Source organism: Macaca thibetana, chromosome 1 (assembly GCF_024542745.1).
Source record: "Macaca thibetana thibetana isolate TM-01 chromosome 1, ASM2454274v1, whole genome shotgun sequence".
NCBI classification, from domain to species: Eukaryota; Metazoa; Chordata; class Mammalia; order Primates; family Cercopithecidae; genus Macaca; species Macaca thibetana.
Genome location: NC_065578.1, coordinates 131,575,906 through 131,596,054, shown reverse-complemented (window position 1 = coordinate 131,596,054; position 20,149 = coordinate 131,575,906). Strand labels below are relative to the sequence as shown.

Below are 20,149 nucleotides of genomic sequence, written 5' to 3'. Positions count from 1 at the left end.
ATACTTCATTCAAAATAAAAACAATGTGATTTTTACAACAGTAGAATAACAACCAAAGGGATAAACTTAGTGTTACATGTGTATGGATGTAGACCTCACACTGTCCTTGATCACTTAGCATAGATAATAACAACTGATAAAGTCTTAAGGTTTCTCAGTGAACATTACCGTAAAGACCTAAGTTTAATGTTCTGGGATGGAGAACATGGGAAAGAAACATTAACAGGTCCCCTAATCCCAGTCTTATCTTCAGAGAAGTTTTTATCCACCTGCCATCAGTCTTCAGAGTCCTGGATTCCAATATCCAGTTTATAGGCAAAGCTTCATCTCACACATCAAGGCTTTTAATTTTAGGTGTTGGTGGAAAAATGAAACAAAAAAATTTTGAGGACTTACCTTATGTAGCATAAATATCCCATATATAATATTTCCTGAAGCTTGTTTGTGAAGAATATCAGTCTTCAGAGTTTCCTTTGCTCTGTTGATGATTTTATTTGGAACCTCAAACATTTGGTTAGGACCAGCTTCAGATACAGAAGATTCTTCGTTGACCTCTAGGAGACTATCATATTCCAAATAATCTGATATGACGATGATTTTCTTTCCATTGAATTTCTCCTTCAAGTTGGTGTTTAAAACCTTCACATGGAAGAACTGTGTCTGTGTAGCCACTGTAGCATGAAACATTGTTTTTTTCTCCATTTCTGGGGTCTCGTATTCAAATGGCTTCGTTGTACTCAGTACCTTCACTATCACTGGGCCCTTTTGGAGAATATTTTTTCTGGGAGTTACCGGACATTTGGCCACTGTTTTCGGGTTCTGTGTATGATAGCACAGGAGAACAAAGAAAAATGTCTGATTGAGAAATACAGAACTGCTATTCAGTGACCTCAGTATAACATAGGGCCCCAAAACTTGCACGGATGTTTAGAGCTGGAGTCAGGATAGACAGGGATTGCTAGCCAGGGCAGAAGATACCTTAAACTGGTATAATAGCAAGAGGAAGTAATAGAGGAGACCATATAGTGAAAAGATGACCTTTCTCTAAACAGAATCATCCTTAAGAAATAAAGCATAAGAACAACATAAGACCAGCGGATACTGAAAGCCAGTGTCATGAAGTAACTTAAAATAAATTTTAGGGCCAGGCGCGGTGGCTCATACCTATAATCCCAGCACTTTGGAAGGCCGAGGCGGGTGGATCACCTGAGTTCAGGAGTTCGAGACCAGCCTGGCCAAAATGGTGAAACCTTGGCTCTACTAAAAGTACAAAAATTAGCCAGGTGTGGCAGGCGCTTGTAATCCCAGCAACTCGGGAGATGGAGGCTGCAGGGAGCCGAGATCGTGCCACAGCACTTCAGCCTGGGTGACAGAGCGAGACTCTGTCTCAACAACAACAACAGTAAATAGATAAATAATACATTTTAGAATGAAATAATTTCTTATACTATTTCTCTTACCAGCTTAAAGTGCCAGAGCCTAAAAATAGACAAAGTTAAATGACACTTAAAATGAAAAATGGTGCCCACCACAAACTACAGACGTGAAGAGTGTTCAGTTATCAACAGTGCAGACAGGGCAATTTTAAGAGCACATCTCGTAGTGTTTCTACCCAAGATTCAGCTGGCTTACAGCGGGTGAGAACACATGTGCGATCAACCCCTCAGAATGCCATCATCTCAGTAGGCTCAGACTGGAGACGCTCTGCGGAGTGTCATTCCCACTACCATCGCCTTTCTCAGTGTCAGGGCTCTAGCAGGTAGCATGCTAACAGAAACCTGGGGCTCAGAGTGGGTTTTCTTTAATGTATTTTCTCTTTAACATCTCAGTCTCCTTGAATTGCAATAGAACACTTTTAATGCAGGGGGGTTGTTTATAAGAAAAAGTGCTGAAGGTATGGATAACCTCATTCACAAACTAACAGGTGCTGGAGAGGTCTGACACGGAATACAGTAGACAGCGAGCCCACAGCTGACAGTTCTGTACTCCACAGCTCTCTCTCCCTTCCCCAAACAACACAGAACAGAAAACTTCCCGCAGTCAGAGATAATGTCAAGTTCATCAAGTATCCCTGTGGAAGCAAAAGATCAAAATGTAGTGTTTTCTCAATACGTACATTTGATTAACTAGCAAATTATCAACGCAATTTTTAAGTAACAGATGAAATCAGTCCTTTACTTTGGGTTGAAAAAAACAAAGCGAAACGGGACCAGGAAGAGTGTACCTCAGCTGAGGAAGTGTTGGGTGGAGCTGATGATGAGGTCTTGGGAGGTGGGGAATGGCCCACGGCTGCGGACAAGCCGGCTCCTGCAGGACAAGGAGGCTGAGTCTGCTCCTCGGACATCTTACTCCCTTTCGTTCCAGCCTTCTCTTTGGTTGGTTTTTTTCTTTTCTGCAAGTGGTTTGATATTTCTGTTATTCGTTTTCAGTGCCAATTGAAGTAGAGCACATTTTCGTTATTGGATAGTAGTTTTATTATTCCTAAGAAGATGTTTCTTAGAAACTTGAGAGCTTGCTGCCCATCTCTGGTCAGTTGTAAGAGGTGGGCATAGATGGTTTCATTAAACGAAGAAAGCGGAGAATGTTATACACATTATTTCTCTAATTATTTCTGTTATGGGATGCGTTGACTTGGGATTAGAAAAAGTAGGTTTTTATACACATGGACGAAGTATTTACTTACCTGACTGTCATGTTGACACTCCACTCTACTAGAATGAAGGTATCACATTTATGTTATATATATTTACATTATGTTTACTCATGTGTTTGGCTCATTGCTTTGATTATCAAAAAGATGTTAAGTTATCATACAATATGGTAAATCTGAAACTTGATGGGAAGCATGAAGAAATAACTGCCTACTGGAGAAGTTGAGTGGAAGAGCCGTAGCAGAGCTTCCTCTGTGGGACTTGAAGCCTGCTCCTCTCCCTAAAGCTTACCTGAGCTCCAGGAGTTGCCTCTGCTCCTTCAGTGTTGACAGTGCCACTTGTGGAGGGTGCAGGTGAAGCAGGATCGACTTCATTCTTCCTCTTTCTTGATGGGGCTAGTTGTTTTACTGGAATAGATTCAATTTTATTCACAACCAATGCAGAAAAAAAGAAGACATATAAACGACCTCCGACAGCTGAAGCAGTTTCAATACAATTTGCTCTCAGTTCCTGCTTGAGGGTTCGGCTGTGCTTCAGTCTACCTCTACTGCATTAGCCCAGCCTGGCCTCAAGGAGGCCAGCAGTCACAAGACAGGTGCAGGCACTGACTCATGCTCCTCAGCACTTTCCTCACTCCTCCCCTGTGCACTGAGCACATGCTTCCTGTTCTCTGAACTCCATGTGCTTCAGTCAACCCTTTCACAGTGTGGTTCTCCTATCATTTCCTTTTAAAAACAAATGTTTTCATGACACACACTGATAGGTCACATTCCCTAGGTAAGCTATTTAAATTATAGAAATCAGCCAAAGGTTTCCATGAGGTAGGATACACTGATTTTGAACTTAGACTTTTTAAAATCCTTCTTTTTTAACTTGATACAACAAGAGGGGAGATCAGACTTCTGAGAGTCAGGCTCACATTTAAGTACTGCATTTTTTTAAATTATAAAGGGTTAAATAGTCTCAATAGAACAGATACATTAATTGACTAAATGTACATATTTTGAATTTAAACAACAATTTTTATGATTTTATTATTATATGAGCTTTCTAATATACTGGAAGTCTCAGTCCCCCTTCAACTCCCTCTCACTTTTGTTCTTTCACTGATCCCAAATAGACACTCTGAAATCCATCAATCCACACCAGTAATGGAATGCCCTAAGTTGTCAACTTGTTGGCCTCTGAAGTACCCACATTGTCTCAGCAGTTGAGTCACAAATTGGGGAAAACACATCTCAAGTATGGCCGAGGTGGGGGTCTAATCAAGGTTGGGGGGGTTTGGGGATGGTTGCAGGGAGTGGGTGTTCCCTCTTCCCAATTACCTTTTAACTTTTCTTTTCTAAGAGTTTCAGCCAGGTCTTCAAGTGTTGGTATATCTTTGAAAATTTGTATTAGTTTGCCCAAACCAGCATCACCTCGAAACTTTTCTTCCATCAAGTCGGCAATCTGAATTTTGTCATACTCTTCTCTCATTTTTACATTAAGTTTTAAATCCTTGCTCAGTAAAGACTTAACCATCCTAAAATGATAATCATTGATGACCTCTAATCCTTTCAGTAGAACAATGTTCTTGTATTTTTTTTCCATCTTTACAGATATAAGTGAGCCTACAAGAGAAAATGGTATACAGTGTTACACGTGTATAAGACAATTTATATACACATGTATAAGACAATGTATGACTATGTGAGTCAGTGGCCCATATGAAAGAGTTGTTCATGAATATGTGTGATAAAGAGGGACTTAATGACCAAATGTGTTACTGTAGAAATTGAGTGAAGAACTGTTTCTTTAGGAATGTCTAAGAAATTCTTCCCTTTGAATGAGGATAGTTGAGTTGGGTCCAGTTGTTAGAGGGAGGTCTGAGAACAAGCAATTGTCTCAGTGTTTAGTGTGTGAGCTCTGCAGTGTCAAAGCCCTTGGTTCCTCTTCTTATCCTTTACTAGGGCTGGAGCCTATTCCCCAGATCCCGCCTGCTGTTTCTTAAATCTTCCCACACCTGGTATGACTGGAGTGGCCTAGGTATAAATGGGCTGCAGCCTCCCACCTTATATGAATAACCTTCTGCTACAGCGCTACAGTTTCATGCTGGGGCACCGACACTATTCTCCTTGACTCTTCCCTAGTTGGCTGTCATTAACATCCTCCCTTCTTTGGTGCTGGACCATGGCTTCTGTTCTCTGTACCCATAAAACCATCACTTTGCTGAAAATCTGCATGCTTTCTAGTGCAGCATCACAGTATTTATTCACTGAAATTATTTTATTGGTTGTTTTATTTTTCTTATTTCAGACTTGATTTGCCTAATTATTTCTTTTTGCACAACCAGTTTTCTCTCGATAAGCCACATTTATATTCCACTGAAATCCTTCAATATTTCTCCTTTTTCTTTCCAAAAATTCCTTGCTTCCTATACTCTCTCAGAAAATGTTGAAGAAGCTGCATCTTTTTTGCTCCTAGTACTTTTGTATTCCTTGTAGCTATGCTTCACAAGGATGCCAGACACCTTGTGTCTTCATGCCTCATGACTTTTCTAGTTCCTGCTTATTGCCTGGAAAGCCATTCCCACATTTCTTTCTTTGACTACTTCCCATACAACCTTAAGACTCAACTGAGGCTTTGTCTCCTGGTAGATTTTTCAGAGTCCCCTTACGGACAGAGTGTCACTCCTCTTGACCTCTTAACACCTGTATATTTCCATGATGACAGTGCAAGATATGGATTCCAAAAATTTTTAATTAATGAATTTTTTTAAGTTTGGGAATGATGTCTTTGTGTATCTTTTGTATAACCAAGGTATTTAAATTTCAGGGGCTATTAATTGGGCCAGGCGTGGTGGCTCACACCTGTAATCCCAGCATGCTGGAAGGCCAAGGCGTTCGGATCAGGAGGTCCGGAGATCAAGAGCATCCTGGCTAACATCGTGAGACCTCATTTCCACTGAAAATACAAAAAATTAGCCAGGTGTGGTGGCACACACCTGCAGTCCCAGCTACTCAGGAGGCTGAGGCAGGAGAATCGCCTGAACCCAAGAGATGGAGGTTGCAGTGAGCGGAGATCGTGCCACTGCCCTCCAGCCTGGGTGACAGAGCGAGATTCCATCAAAAAAAAAAATTGCTTCGTTCTTATGAGAACAGGAGGATCCTTGGATTGAAAACGTCCAGAGAATGAAGGTAAAATCTATACAAAAACACATTATAGTGAAACTGAAGAATATAATAAACAAAACTACTCTGTATAGATCACCTACAAAGATTCAAGAATCAAATTGAAAGTGAATCGCTATATCAAAACTGTCCGAAGCAGGACAATGGAATCGTTTTTATATAATACTGGTCCAAAGTTCCATATCAATTGCAAAACCAAAAAAAAAAATTTTTCAGTGGAAAGTTTTGACTTATTTTGTGAGTGTGCTAGAAACAATAAGTTCCTCTTCAAACTTTCCTGTTCTTTCTTGTTCTATAAACAACCCTTTCCTCCTTTGCCACGCCCCAGACAGGCCTTCCCGCCTAATTGTTAAGGCACAGTCTCTTCCTTCCTGCCTAATTAGCCCTGCACAATTTAAAGCAGTAGCCAATCTGGTCAGCTCAGACTGTGCGTTGTGACTGACGCAGGCAGCACCCTTCTGTAGAAGCAAATATGCTTTGCTGAGAAATTTCCTGTTTAAGTGCTGGTTTTTCTTTGTGGCACCGAGCACATGTTTCTAAACAAGTGTGACAGCACAATTTATTTGCAAAATAAAACCAGATTTGGGATGACAGTAGGCTATGTATAATCTTTATTTCACTTAAATGTGAACGTTCACAGGTTTTGTTTTGCAGTATTAGTGTTTGATTTTGGAGTAATTATTTATATCCCAGTGGAGTTTCCAGTAAGACAGTATTTAGAATACATACACTAAATAGCCTTTCTGAAGCCTCCAGATTCTTAATTTCAAAATCTATCTAGCTCCACTGCACAGAATAGGTGCTTTCATCTTGTCTTAAGGGAAAATATAATTTTACATTTAGAGTTTTAATTTAGGCACAATGATATTTAAATAGAAGAGTCTCAAAAATTATTTTGTGATACTCAGGGCCGCAGTCTTTTTGCAAGACAAAGACTCATGCCACAAGAAAACATCTATTGAAAATAATATTTAATAAGAAAACAATGAATAAAATTAAAAATGCTGCCAGCCAAAAGATAAGAAGAGTGAAAAATAAACTTTTTTTAGGTGCTCCTAATGCCTTAAAAAGAAAGCCCTGATCAAAGAGAAGAGAAACAGAAATTACAACAGCATGGTAAAGGGAGGGAAGAAAAAGAAGCATGACAATACACTAAAGCAATTGTCTTAGATAGTGAGATGATATAAATTTGTCATAAATTGAAGAACAGATTGCAGATTGTTAATTACCAGCATATACCTAAAAGGTCTGACCTGTTAATTGACAACTTTCATCAAATTTGATTTAAGAAATCTACATACATGTTCTTAACAAAAAATGAAAAAAATTGTTAAAAATTATCTTGCAAAGAATAACTAAAGAAAGCCAGTTTATCTATGTTTGTGTAACTTTAAATATACCTTAAGCCCAAAAGTAACTTCAGATACCACATAATGATAAAAGGTTCAATTCCTAGGAAATTATAACAGTTTTAGTTATGAATTTATCTAATTTATGTAATGATATTATTTATTATTTTATAGTGCTTCGTGGTACTATAATTAGTATATATTTCTCTTCGTATACACACATGCACAGACATCACTACACACACATATATTTATATGTATGTACTTGTTTGTCTACATGATTCTATATACATATATTTGTGTGTGAATGTATATTATATGTACACATACATATGTGATTGTGAGAGCACTACAAGGAAAAAAAACATTTTTTCTTTTTTTTGAGACAGTTTTTTTTTTCTTGCTCACTTGCCCAGGCTGGAGTGTAGTGGCACAATCTCGGCTCACTGTAACCTCTGCCTCCCGGTTCAAGCGATTCTACTGCCTCAGTATCCTGAGTAGCTGGGATTACAGGCACGCACGACCATACCCAGCTAATTTTTGTATTTTTAATAGAGATGGGGTTTCGCCAGGCTGGCCAGGCTGGTCTGGAACCTCTGACACCTCAAGTGATCAGCTCGCCTTGGTCTCCCAAAGTACTGGGATTGCAGGCGTGAACCTCTGTGCCCGGCCGAAAAAGCAAACTTTATAATAGGAGATTTCAGTTTATGTTTCAATTACTAAACGAACAAGATAAAAAAAATCTGTAATGATATAATAAATTTGAACAACGCAATTAATAAACTTAACATTTATCTAATAAAATTCTGAAATCAACATTTAAAAATCTCACATTCCATTTAAGCACACATGAAATATTGTACCAGGCTATAGAAAACATCTTTTAAAAATTTGAAAAGTAAGCAATAGTAACCTTTTCCTAATTGACTTCCCCTCCACTCCCCTATACCCTGCCACAAGGAAAAAAAAGTCATTAACTTTCAGGAGGGTAGAGAGTAATTCCAAAATGACTGAAATTCTGCCCCTAGCACCCGCTGTAGAATGGAGCTAAAGTAAAAGATCAACATATTTATGAAAATATTAAGACACCACGTACCATGAATAACTGTGTTTGTGAAACTTAAAAAGATTTTCTATTCTATGTGTACATTTGTTCTCATGTTTTATAAAATTGAGATGATGTCATATAATACACCTCTATGTTCAGATGTGTTTTTTACTTAATATTCTTTCATGATACTTTTTTCACATCACTATCTTGAGAACCCACCACAGCTACCGAGTTTCCAATGCTTCTTCCAGCCAAAATAACCAAAGCCCTCTTCTAAGTACCAACTTATGCCAATACACACTCAGAGAATTAGTTTTAAAATCTGCAGTGGTCAAAATGCATTTTCTCTTGTTCAGTCCTCAGTTGTGGTGGAATAAAAGAATCCTGTTATCTTCCTAAGTAAATGAAGGATTCCTATCAAGCAACTCGGCAACTTTTCTGAATACCCAGCCCTACTCCCATCACCCCATGACCCTGAATAACGAATACTGATTGTCCCCTTGTGATTTTGGGGACTTCAAGGAAGGAACAAGATCATATTTACAAAATCAGCAACAGTACTCACCTCACTGGAAATTTTTTCAACACTAGTCCAGATGTTGAGATCTTCAGCAATGCAGAAAACAATGATTATTTTGTGTGAGGGGGGAGATAAATCAGTAAAGTTCCCAGAAACGGAACTGCAGGATGTTGTAATCTTCAGAAATGCCAAGAAAATGAAGTATGTGCAAAGATAACAAGGAAAAAAGGCCTTGGTTGAGTCAGTTAGCTGACTAGTCCTGGCTTGCTCCTATTCTGTTATTGCCCCAGAGAGAATGGAGTAGGAGCAATGTGGAGACTCCTCCCACCAGTGTTTTTAGCTTTCGTTTCTGTTAGTCAGAGAAAATGAACAGTTTCCTGCTGGCAAGGGCTAGAGGGTGTGGTGAGGGGAAGTGGGGGGATGAGAAATTACTTTAATGGGTCCAGTGAACATTTTTCGGGTGATGTATACACTAAAATCTCTGACTTCCCCAATATGCCATATGTCCATGTAACGAAATTACACTTGTACCTCATAAATGTATATAAATACAAATAAATAAGTTTTTTTTCCCACAAAATTAAATAGCTGAAAGGAATTCCAACATTAGAACTTTCTTACCCAGCCGGGCTTACATGTGGGTCATTAGAGACCTATATTGTCTAAAATGATGCTCAAATATAAGAGAAGCAAGGTGGCTTCTTCTCCCTCCTTTCCTGTGCACAGAGTGGCAGTGGCAGGAGGAGATCTTGGTAGGAGCATCTATTGCTACTAATACTTTACTGCATCTCCTGGGTGGGGAAGCGTCTGCTATGAAATCGCTGTTTGTTTAAATACTACCTGAATTATTCATCCAATTGTTAATAACTGACAAACCTGGGGGATTTCCAGATCAGAAAGTCATTATGAATATGTAAACCCTTCCTCAAATTTATATGAAGGAGTTTAACACTAGCTGTCCTCTTGACTATAACTAGGTTACTTTACTTCAATGATTAGATTCATGATTGCTCATGTTTTCTGCATTATTCATGGATAAATACAAGTGGATAGTGGGCTCACAATATGACAGCATCGAAGCCTTGAAAATCCCGGAAAATGCACTGAACTTCTGGCAGCATGAGGAGCCTGTTTAATCCTTTGCTCAGCAGTGCATTTTTCTCTGTTAAGGACAATGGATGCCCTTTAGAGTGCCGTAACCCCAGGATGTTAACTAAATGGCGTCAACTAGCAGATGATGTGGTGCTAACCCAGCAGCAGATCTGCAAGCAGGATGTGGTCATGAGTTGGAAAAGGGGCCCCATTGACAGTTAATATGTACTATTCAAGGCCATCTACAGAGCAAAAGAAAGCTGATTGTTTTAATCCAAACTAGGGCCATGAAGGGGATAGCTGAATTCTGGATTTCAAACCACACGAATAACTTTATCAAAGAAGGAATAAGTCAAGAAAAAGCAAAGAGGATCTGGAATGACAGCCATAAACACCTCTGGGTGTTCATGGTGATCTTTTACTGGCTTTAGGTTGCTCTTTATGTGGATACATTGAGTTGGCCTTAAGGCAGTAGGTAGAGAAGGATATTAGGGTGGTCATTGGGAACCCCAATCCAGAGGTCAAAGGGTAAGGACCCTTGGAAGTTATGACCATTCAAAACATTTTCTGCCTTTTACTTGTAATCATTTTATATGCAGTAATGTCCTCAATTGGGACTCCAGCATACAACACATAAATTGCTGTCACCAATGAGGGCAATTCAGGACAATGCTCCATAGTTCATACGGCGAAGATGAAATTTTCATAGATGAAGAAAGAAATGCTTAAAAATGTGCATTTTCCCCCACTCTGTGGCAGTGGCCAACAATGGTAATTTGTGCTATCATACAGAAAAGTCATTAGTAAAATATACAAACATTTCTGATAAAGCGAAAAATATACAAAAATTTCTGACAAAGTGAAAAATGTGTGAATATATATATGTATAAATTATGTAGCTACATTATTAAAGTGACTAAATTTATATTAATCAGACATTATTTTGGATAAAAATCTCTCAATTGTGTACCTATTTTTTAACAACTGAGGGTTCAGTTTCCCTCTTTATGACAAAAAGCAGCTTACTATTTTACCTTTCTGGCCTCGTTTTCCATACTGTTCCACATACACCAAAGTTTTAGTTGTGCAGAAACATTTATGTCACTTCACACTTTGGAGTATTTGTAGGTGACATTTCTCCTGTCAGTATTGCAAATGTCTTTACCTTGCTAAGAACAATAAGACCTATTGCATATTGATTTTTCATGATGCAATAGACTGTGGTACATGCATTGTTCACTTGTTTTTCAAATCAACCCTATGCAGCAAAGTTTCCCCTTTTTAGAGAAGACTACTATCTTAGTTGACTTGGGCCTTCTGGATGCTGAGGGCTCCAAAATCAAGGATAGCTAATTTGGTTTCTGGTATGAGCCCGCTTCCTGGCTTGCAGATGGCCATATTGATGTGGGGTCCTCACCTCGTGGTGAGAGACAGAGCACCCTCTGATGCCTCTTCTTATAAGGGTACTAATCACATTATGAGGACCCCACCCTCATAAACTACCCCCCAAAGGCCTTGCTTTCAAATATCATCACATTGGGAGGTTATGGCTTCATCATATGAATTTGGGTAACATAATCCAGTGTGTAGCAATAATTGAAGCTATTTTCCAAAAACTAAGCTACTAGTGTTGGAGCCAGATTCAAACCAGATCCATCTTATTCCAAAGCCCATGCACTTGACCGCTAAGCAAAATTTCTTCCTTGATTTACTAATTTTTACACACATTTTATTCTTTAGCAAAACATTCATATCCCATTTAAGCTTATGTGAATGTCATTTTCTTCATTATCTCTTTACAGATTCTCCACTTAACAATATTAGCACAAGGGCATTGTTTGTGTTCTCATGCTTCTTGCTGGGGCTGGACACTTGCTGTTAAAACACAGGAATCTGATTTTCCCAAAGCCTAAACTCAATTATTTTCTTTTTTTGGAATACTAACATTTGTCTCTCCAACTCTTACATGAATGAAACCATGAATTTCAGATATTGGCTTTGATGTTTTGTCCATTGATTCTCAGTTGAAATTAGAAGTCAAAGTTTATCTCTTTCATCATACTTGGTTTTGTGCTGTTTCCTTTTCCCCACTACATCCATTTTTTTTTTCTGTATTATCTTGTATGTCCTAGATTGTGTTCTACTTAACATACGTATTTTGTGATTAAAATCAAAGTATATTATTATATGATACGGCTAAAGGCCAATTCAATTCTATAGACAAACTGAGATAAGTGTTAGAAATGCAAAATAATACAGAATTATGGACATACAAGATGGGAGAAGTTTATGGTGCAAATACCTATCGCCTTGGTCCTTTTTTCTTTTTCTTTTTTTTTTTGGCACTTGCACCAAGGGTGAATGTAGTTAAATAGTTAGGTGGCTGTTGTGAAAACGCCCTGCTGGACTAAGAACCACCCTATATAAGCACAAGGCAAGCTCAGACCAAAGAAGATGCAGACCACTCCAGGCTGGTTGGTAGTCAAAGAGCTAGTCAGGAGAAACTTACATAGGAGGCAGTCTTAAGCGGGAGCAAGAGAAGGCAGATCTCCTCCTCCGCAATACACGTATGAGTAGTCTTTCATACAATGAGAAAAAAAGAGGAAGGAAAAGCCAGTAGGGGGCTGAGGGGTGGGGATAGCTATACTGATAGTGCCTTAAGCCATCTGGTTGCTCTCTTAATCTATTTACCTCCTGCTTAAAGGGATTGTTTGAGTTTCCTTCAATCTGTTCCACATTGCTAAGGAGGGGGAGGATGTTCCTGGAAGCAGCAGTTATATCTTGGCGCCAGTATGCATTTTCCAGTGAGACTGCAGCCTCCTATAACTCAATTTGAGGTCAGTTCCCAGAACACATTTTCACAACAATGCCATTCCTTTCTCTCCAATCTGAATGCTTCTCTCAGCCAGTCCTTACTTGAAATTTTGTAGTTTCTGTATTGCCGTTTTGTATTTTACTTTTCCTGTTGCCCAAAACGAATGCCATGAACTCCAGACAACTCTGTTGGCTGAAAGGGCTTCTGTAGTTCTAGGGTCGACCTCTTTACTTTGGAATGGAATAAAAAAGAGACTCAGTGTTGAGGTGGGAGAGGAGAGTGAATACATATGGAAACCTTGGGAGTGATGTGAACCAGTCATGATATACTGTACACAGCCAGAGTCGGCATCAGTCATCTCATGTTTATTGCATGTCACATGGAGAAAATATGAATGAAAAGTTTCTGTCTCATTAAAACTGTTCTCTGACCCTCCCTGTAATGGACACGCATACTTTCCCACTGTTTTAGTCTGTATAGTGCTGCTGTAATGGAATACTATAGACTGGGTAATTTATACAGAACAGAAATGTATTTCTCACAGTTCTTGAGGTGGAAGTCCAAGCTCAAGGCATCAGTAACTGGTGAGGCCTTCTTGCTGTGTCCTCAAATGACAAATGGGGTGAATTCACCCCCACAAGCCCCTGTTAAGAGTGGCATTAATCCGTTTATGTGAGTGAAACTCATCATCTAAATACCTCCCATTTGGCCCCACCTCCCAACACTGTTGCATTGGGTACTAAGTTTCAATATTATTTTTGAAGGGAGTAAAAACATTGATAGTTTCTACTTCTCCGGCTTTAACTCTGCTATCTTCATTCTTTATTTGCTTATTTTATTTAAAACTATTCTCCAGAAAGCATTCTTTGAGGATCTTTACTAGATTGATAATTTCTTTGCTCTGTTTCATTTCAGGACTTCACTTTTGGCTGTCAAAATTTCCCTTGGTATAATTTATCGCTAAAATTGAAGATGAGATTCTCTACTGTTGTCAATAATGAACTCCTAAACATCTGGTTTTGGGAATTTTTTTTTTTTTCTTTTGAGATGGAGTCTTGCTCTGTTGCCCAGGCTGGAGTGCAATGGCATGATCTCGACTCACTGCAAACTCTGCCTCCCGGGTGCAAGTGATTCTCCTGTTTCAGCCTCCTAAGTAGCCAGAATTACAGGCATGCACCACCAAGCCTGGCTAATTTTTGTATTTTCAGTAGAGACAAGGTTTCACCATGTTGGCCAGGCTGGTCTCAAACTCTTGACCTCAAGTGATCCACCTACCTCGGCCTCCCAAAGTGCTGGGATTAAAGGCATGAGTCACGGCGCCCTGCTGGTTTTGGGAATTCTTACCCCAAATCTAAAATCTATAATTTACTCAGATTTGCTTAGCAGTAAGGGCAAAATTAATTGAAATTTTGATTTCTTAACTTTTTTTTTTCCTTTTGGAGATAAAGTTGTGCCATGTTTCCCAGGCTGATCTCGAACTCCTGAGCTCAAACAATCTACCTACCTCAGCCTCCCAAAGTGCTGGGATTACAGGCGTGAGCCACCACATCCATCCTTAATATTTTTGCTCAAATTTGGGTGTTAATATATTAAGAAGAGAGAAATAAAATTTACAAGTAATGGAGAAGCGGTGTTTGAATTTTATTTCCTTTCATGTTTTAGATTAAGGATTGACAATCTTTGGTTGAAGGAAAGAAACTGCTGTTCACACAAATAAGTGTTTCTATATGTTTGAATGTTTAAGGTATCAAGTCTTGAGTGTCAGAAACGCAAAATAATACAGAATTGGCCGGGCGCAGTAGCTCATGCCTGTAATCCCAGCACTTCAGGAGGCCGAGGCGGGTGGATCACAAGGTCAGGAGATCGAGACCATCCTGGCTAGTACGGTGAAACCCCGTCTCTACTAAAAATACAAAAAATTAGCTGGGCGTGGTGGGCGCCTGTAGTACCTGCTACTCAGGAGGCTGAGGCACAAGAATGGTGTGAACCGGGGAGGCAGAGCTTGCAGTGAGCCGAGCTCATGCCACTGTACTCCAGCCTGGGTGACAGAGTGAGACTACGTCTCAAAAATAAAAATAATAATACAGAATTATGGACATACAAGATGGGAGAAGTTAATGGTGCAAATACCTATCGCCTTGGTCTTTTTGTTCCCTGACTCAGTAACAGGTGGCTAACTGCTCCTTAGGCTGATAGAGCCAAAACGTGATTCCAGCCTAAGAATCACAAAAGAGCAAAACAGAGAAGGGAACAGAGATCAAGCTCCTTTAGAAATTTGGAATATGGCAAGTTATTTCTTCTTAGCTTTATGGCAGTAATTTAAGTATTATGTGATTTTGTAATTGCAGAATATTATGACATAGCCAGAATAAAAGTACAGTTATTGTCTAAATAGATATTAGATTCACAAGTTAAATTGCCGTGAAAAAAATAACTAATAGCAGAAACATTAAAATAAACCATGCATTTTTCTATCAGCTTAGTCTGAAAGTTCACACAAATTCAATTACTTGAAGTTTCCTTGCAATTCACCATGTTTTACTTCCCTCTTAGAATCTAGAGTAACTTGCACAGTGGAACCATAGGAAGTTGGATTACTCCCACCAGAGACGGAAGTTTCTAAATTTTCCACGTTTATTATATATATGTTATATATTTGGCATAATGCTTTGGATTTTTAAAAGTCTTCTTAACCTTGCTCTCTTTTGAAATTATTCTACAAGTAGATAGATGTGGTTTGATTATAATTCTGCTTTTTATCTATGCTATTTCCGGCTTGAACATCCCTCTTCAAGAATGTGCAGTGAGGACACTTGCTCTGTGCATTCTCAGGCAACTCTGGCTCTTGAGTAATCCAGCCATATGGATGAGTAGAACCTGGGAATTAGAGATTCCCAGGGCTGAAATCTTAGATGGGATGCCTAGAGAGTTGATTCAACATATGTTATTTAACAAATGTTTATTGAGAACCTACTATGTGCAAGATACTACTCTAGGCGGTAGGAGTACAGCAATAAACAGCACACAAATCCTTGACCACAAGGCACTTCTATTTCAGCAGGCTGGCTATTAAAGAATAAACAAATAGCAATAGCATTTATACTATAATGTCATATATAATATAATGCTTATATATTACAAGCAGATAAGTACTATGAAGAAATATACAAGGTATGAGATAATAGACAGTCATGGTATCATGTGCTATTGTGCAGCATGTGTTCATTGAAGGTTGAGCTTAGAAAAAAACAAGCAGAAAATCTGAACAGAGTGAAGGAGCAAGCTGTGCCAATATTCTAGGTGAAAAGAAATAAATGATTTGACAAAGAAAAGAATTGCTAATGCTTCAATTATAAGACTACTATATACCTGAGGGTTGGTGTTTTGGAAGCAAATAACACTAGTTTTATTTTTCTTTCCTTTTTAAATTTTTTAAACAGGGAATCATTCCATACTCTCTGTATGATAAGCAGGCAGTTGGCATAAGAAAAAGCAGAGCTCCTGGATTCAGAAGACTTGAATTCAGTAATTTGTACTGTCTTTTACTGGCTGTTTGGTTTCAGGTAACTCATGCCACCTAATTTAAAATGTAGTAATTGGGAGACTATAATAAATGCTAACTGTCTTGTATCAGGCATACCATGCTGTGTATTTACAACCCGGAGATGGGAATTATCATCCCCATCCAGAGATAATTATATACTCCCTCAAGGTTTTCTTTTCTTTGTGTCTTCCAGACTCTGTGTGAAAGCACTTTGTACACAGTAAGGTGCTATCCAGTGTCAGCTATTATGCATGGTACAGGGCCATGCTTCTCAACTACAGTGTGTACACCCCTGGGTCATGAAGTCACCAAATCAATTGTCTGCATTTTCTTTGGGTATACATTTTACCCTATAGCAAATACTTTAAAATATGTTTTAAGTAAACAGATATCATGGAGTAAAATGTAAATTTTATATTTATGTGATAAAAGCTGTCTCAATTTTCTTATATATAAATTGTTATTGATATGTGAATGTTAGCACATAATAGGGTTATAGGAAGGTTGCATTCTTATAGATAAGTGGGAAACATGCTGAGTTGACTGTGTTTAGCATATAATAGATGCTCAGGAAACGCAAATTTCCTTGTTTTCTTTCACTGGTAAGACTGGGACATTCAGGTGGTTTAATCATTTTAAGTATTTGAAATGTGTTCCTTATTTTGAAAATGTTCCTTATAATACTTTCAATTTTCACTTATACATTCTACATGTATAAGTGGAGTTTCTCTAGTTATCACCTGCCTATAGGAAAAAATAGTAAGTTCACATGAAAAGTAATAACTCAGAATTTATTAACATTGTCTATCAATGGGAGCCTCCCCTAAAAGTCACAGTCGGTTATCTTCAGTTCATAAACATCCTTTCTGGTTCTTGGCTCAAGTCCTCTACCATATAGGTTGCTACTTTTAAAATAAAATTACTAAATACTAGTAATTTTGAGCACATGTTCATATATGTGTTGGGCATTTGAGTAATGTGGTTATTCATATCTATTGTCCATTTTTCACGTGTGCTGTACAAATAGGACAATGTGTAGTTCTACATGCAATCTGAATTATATACATTGCCTATGTTTTCTTTCAGGATTTGGAAGTATTTGTTATGTTTATTTTTTCTTTTTTATAAAGAAATTTAGAGTTTACATGCAGTCAAATTTAATAAACTTTTCCTTCCTCACTTGTACCTTTTGTGCTTAAGACACCTTCCCCTACCTCAACATAGTGAGATTATCCTGTTTTCTTCTAATGGGTTACTAGTCACATTAGGTCTTCAATGTGCTACACACTTTAAATAACCAGATCTATGTGACTGGAGGAAAACTGACTCATCAAGCAAAAGATGGCACTGAGCCATTCATGAGGGATCCACCCCCATGAGCCAAACACTTCCCGTCAAGCCCCACCTCCAACACTGGGAATCACATTTCAGCATGAGATTTGGAGAAAATAAATATCCAAACCATATAAATATGGTTCCAAAAACATGATCCATGAAAGAAGAAATTGAACAATTGAGCTTTATCTACTGTATACATGTCAAAAAAATTTAAATTGTACCCCTGAAATATGTGCATTGTGTTGTATGTCAGTTACGCCTGAATAACTCTGCTTTAAAAATATCAGGAAAATGGATCCCATTTTCTAAGAATTCCGGAGGTGTTGTGTACCCTTCTGAAGATGTCTTTCCCAGGAAGAAGGACTATCTTGCTTAAAAAGATCTTTCTTATATTTCACCAAAATCTCTTTTAGTATACTGTAAACATTTTATTTTCCCTTTAAAAAATAGTAACAGCTCACACTGCTTTATTGTGAACGTTGAATCACTTTTGGTGGTATAATCTTACATAGTTTGGATTCCTTATAAGCTGATCCTAAAGTCGTGAGATGGAGAGTAAATATAAGGAGACACTCTCGCTAACCCCTCTGGATAACATCACTGATGAGGAACTGGATAGCTGTAAGTTCTTTCTTCCAGATGGGTTTAATATTGCCGCAGGCAAACTACATACTGGAAACAGAGCACAAGTAACCAACTTGATGATTTAAAATGCTGGCGTGGAGTCTGCAGTGAGGAAGACCGTATTTTTCAGAAGTTGAATTACATGCTTGTGGCAAAATGTCTTCCGGAAGAGGAGGAAACGGGTATACGTGGGAGTCCCGCATCTGCCCGGTCCCTTTCTCAGTCAAGACTTGGCCTTTCCTTTCATGGCATTTTCTGGGAATTATTGATGAGGGAAACGGGATAGCACTAAGCTATTCATGAGGGATCCACCCCGTTATCCAGACACCTCCCATCAGGCCCCACCTCCAACACTAGGGATTGCATTTCAGCATGAAAGTCCCCCAGGGAACGCTGCTGGAATTTGTTTGCTAACTTAGCCTTGTTCGTTACTCCCTTTTACTGAAAAATCACTCCTAAGAAGTGTTTGTTACAAATTCCACAAATCCAACCCAGCCTTTGTTTTCATCTCTTGTTCCAGCCCTCAGGGCTGCCACTTCAATTAGTCATCTTTTCTCTTCTCCAGTTCAATTGCAGAGCACATGAACATGGAATTTCAATCTTCTCAAAACCTCATGTACACGGTTTACCAAAGATTTGAAGAGAAAGGAAAGAAATCATAGCACTGGAAAAAAATAAACTGGAATACTAGGTCATTTTGTTCTCCCACACAGCCTGCCCATTCTTCTCCCTGTCCCCGGCCTGCTGTGGCCCCAGACCATCCTTTCTTCAAGGGAGTCTTATATTCATACATCCGCTCTTTCGAATTCAAATATTATTTATCTTTCTATTTCCTTCCACTAATGACAACATAAGCTACCCGCACACAAAACCTGTTTTTATATTATTGGACAAATCATTGAATGTCTCCATCTTATCTGCATTTTGTTTATATTTCTGATTTTTTTCTCTATGTGCAATTAATATATCCTTTACTTATGTCTGTATGATTAAAATTGACCAACAAAGGAGCATCTCACACAAGGATCCCCAAAATGAGAGCCTCCAAATGTAACAATTTAGAGATTTTTAAGTTCAACTCTAACAGCAAAACCTATGACATCTTTTGCTGTGTGTGTGTGTGTGTGTGTGTGTGTGTGTGTGCGCGCGCGCGCGCACGCAGGCACACAATATGGATAACATGGTTTCTACGTTCAAGTGATTTCTATGAAGGCGAGATGAGACCGTGTAAGTGATAATATAAGCCATAGTTCTATACAGATATATACTGTTAGGCAATATTTAAGGCGCTTCAGTGAAAGGGCTGGTTGTCTTATGCATTATATTTTCCTGGGTTATTCAAAGCCAGAAAGTGTAGTGCTTAGATATTGCCACAAGGTGGCAGTAACTTCACATAATGTGCGGAAGCAACTACCCGACCTGCAGAAATCAATTAAGTTCCTTTACAGCTCTAAATTTCTATTCTAGATCACGCCTAGGCCTACTTTGAAAATAGCAAATTTATTTATTTGTGCCCCATGCTACCCTTAACTATCCCTGGAGGAAACCAGGTTTTTGTTGTATTTTCTGTAGGTTTCAACTTTCATTCCTTGTTGAAAGTTCTCTCTGCATAACCATTGCTATGCCTGCACATGGAGCACTGTGTAGTATTCTACCCACGACATCACCTCATGCAACATAGAGGAGATCTGGAGAAATCTTTAATGAAGAAGGTTAATAATTATTTTATGGGAAAGATCAGTAAATGGAGAGACAGATGACAAAATATGAGGACATTTAAGCCTGGAGAAAGGAGGCTGAGCAAGCTTATGATCAAATTCTATAAAAATGCTGTAAGATTAACATAGAAAGTTGAAAATGATAAATGAAATAATAAGTGAGACATCCGCACATGATTATCAATGAAAAAGAGATTTACAGTGGGCAGACATACTCGTCCACAAATACTGCATCTGTACCACTGTGTGTGAGATGAAATGTGGCTGATGTGATGTG

General features: G+C 38.6%; 2 protein-coding genes across 3 annotated transcripts in view; one reads left to right on the top strand and one right to left on the bottom strand.

Annotated features, from left to right (window-relative positions):
• Nucleotides 1-9,091, bottom strand: part of IFI16 (interferon gamma inducible protein 16) — a 42,137-nt gene extending 33,046 nt beyond the window's left edge. The window contains exons 1-5 of one of the 2 annotated variants that reach the window (XR_007719306.1): nt 8,787-9,091; nt 3,977-4,261; nt 2,943-3,058; nt 2,225-2,392; nt 397-819 (exon numbers count right to left, since the gene is read on the bottom strand). Coding sequence is in view for 1 of the 2 variants with exons in the window: in XM_050757824.1 (XP_050613781.1) it covers nt 397-819; nt 2,225-2,392; nt 2,943-3,058; nt 3,977-4,241 (972 nt within the window). In the remaining variant the exon portion in view is untranslated. Of the gene's footprint in view, nt 1-396; nt 820-2,224; nt 2,393-2,942; nt 3,059-3,976; nt 4,262-8,786 lie in introns of those variants that run through there. The other variant, XM_050757824.1, reaches the window with a different exon arrangement.
• An 8,697-nt stretch (nt 9,092-17,788) lies between these two features.
• Nucleotides 17,789-18,440, top strand: PYDC5 (pyrin domain containing 5). Its single transcript, XM_050789066.1, is given in 2 exon segments — nt 17,789-18,210; nt 18,213-18,440. Coding segments are annotated over 2 exon segments (360 nt in total). The 5' UTR covers nt 17,789-18,078.
• Nucleotides 18,441-20,149: the final 1,709 nt, after the last annotated feature.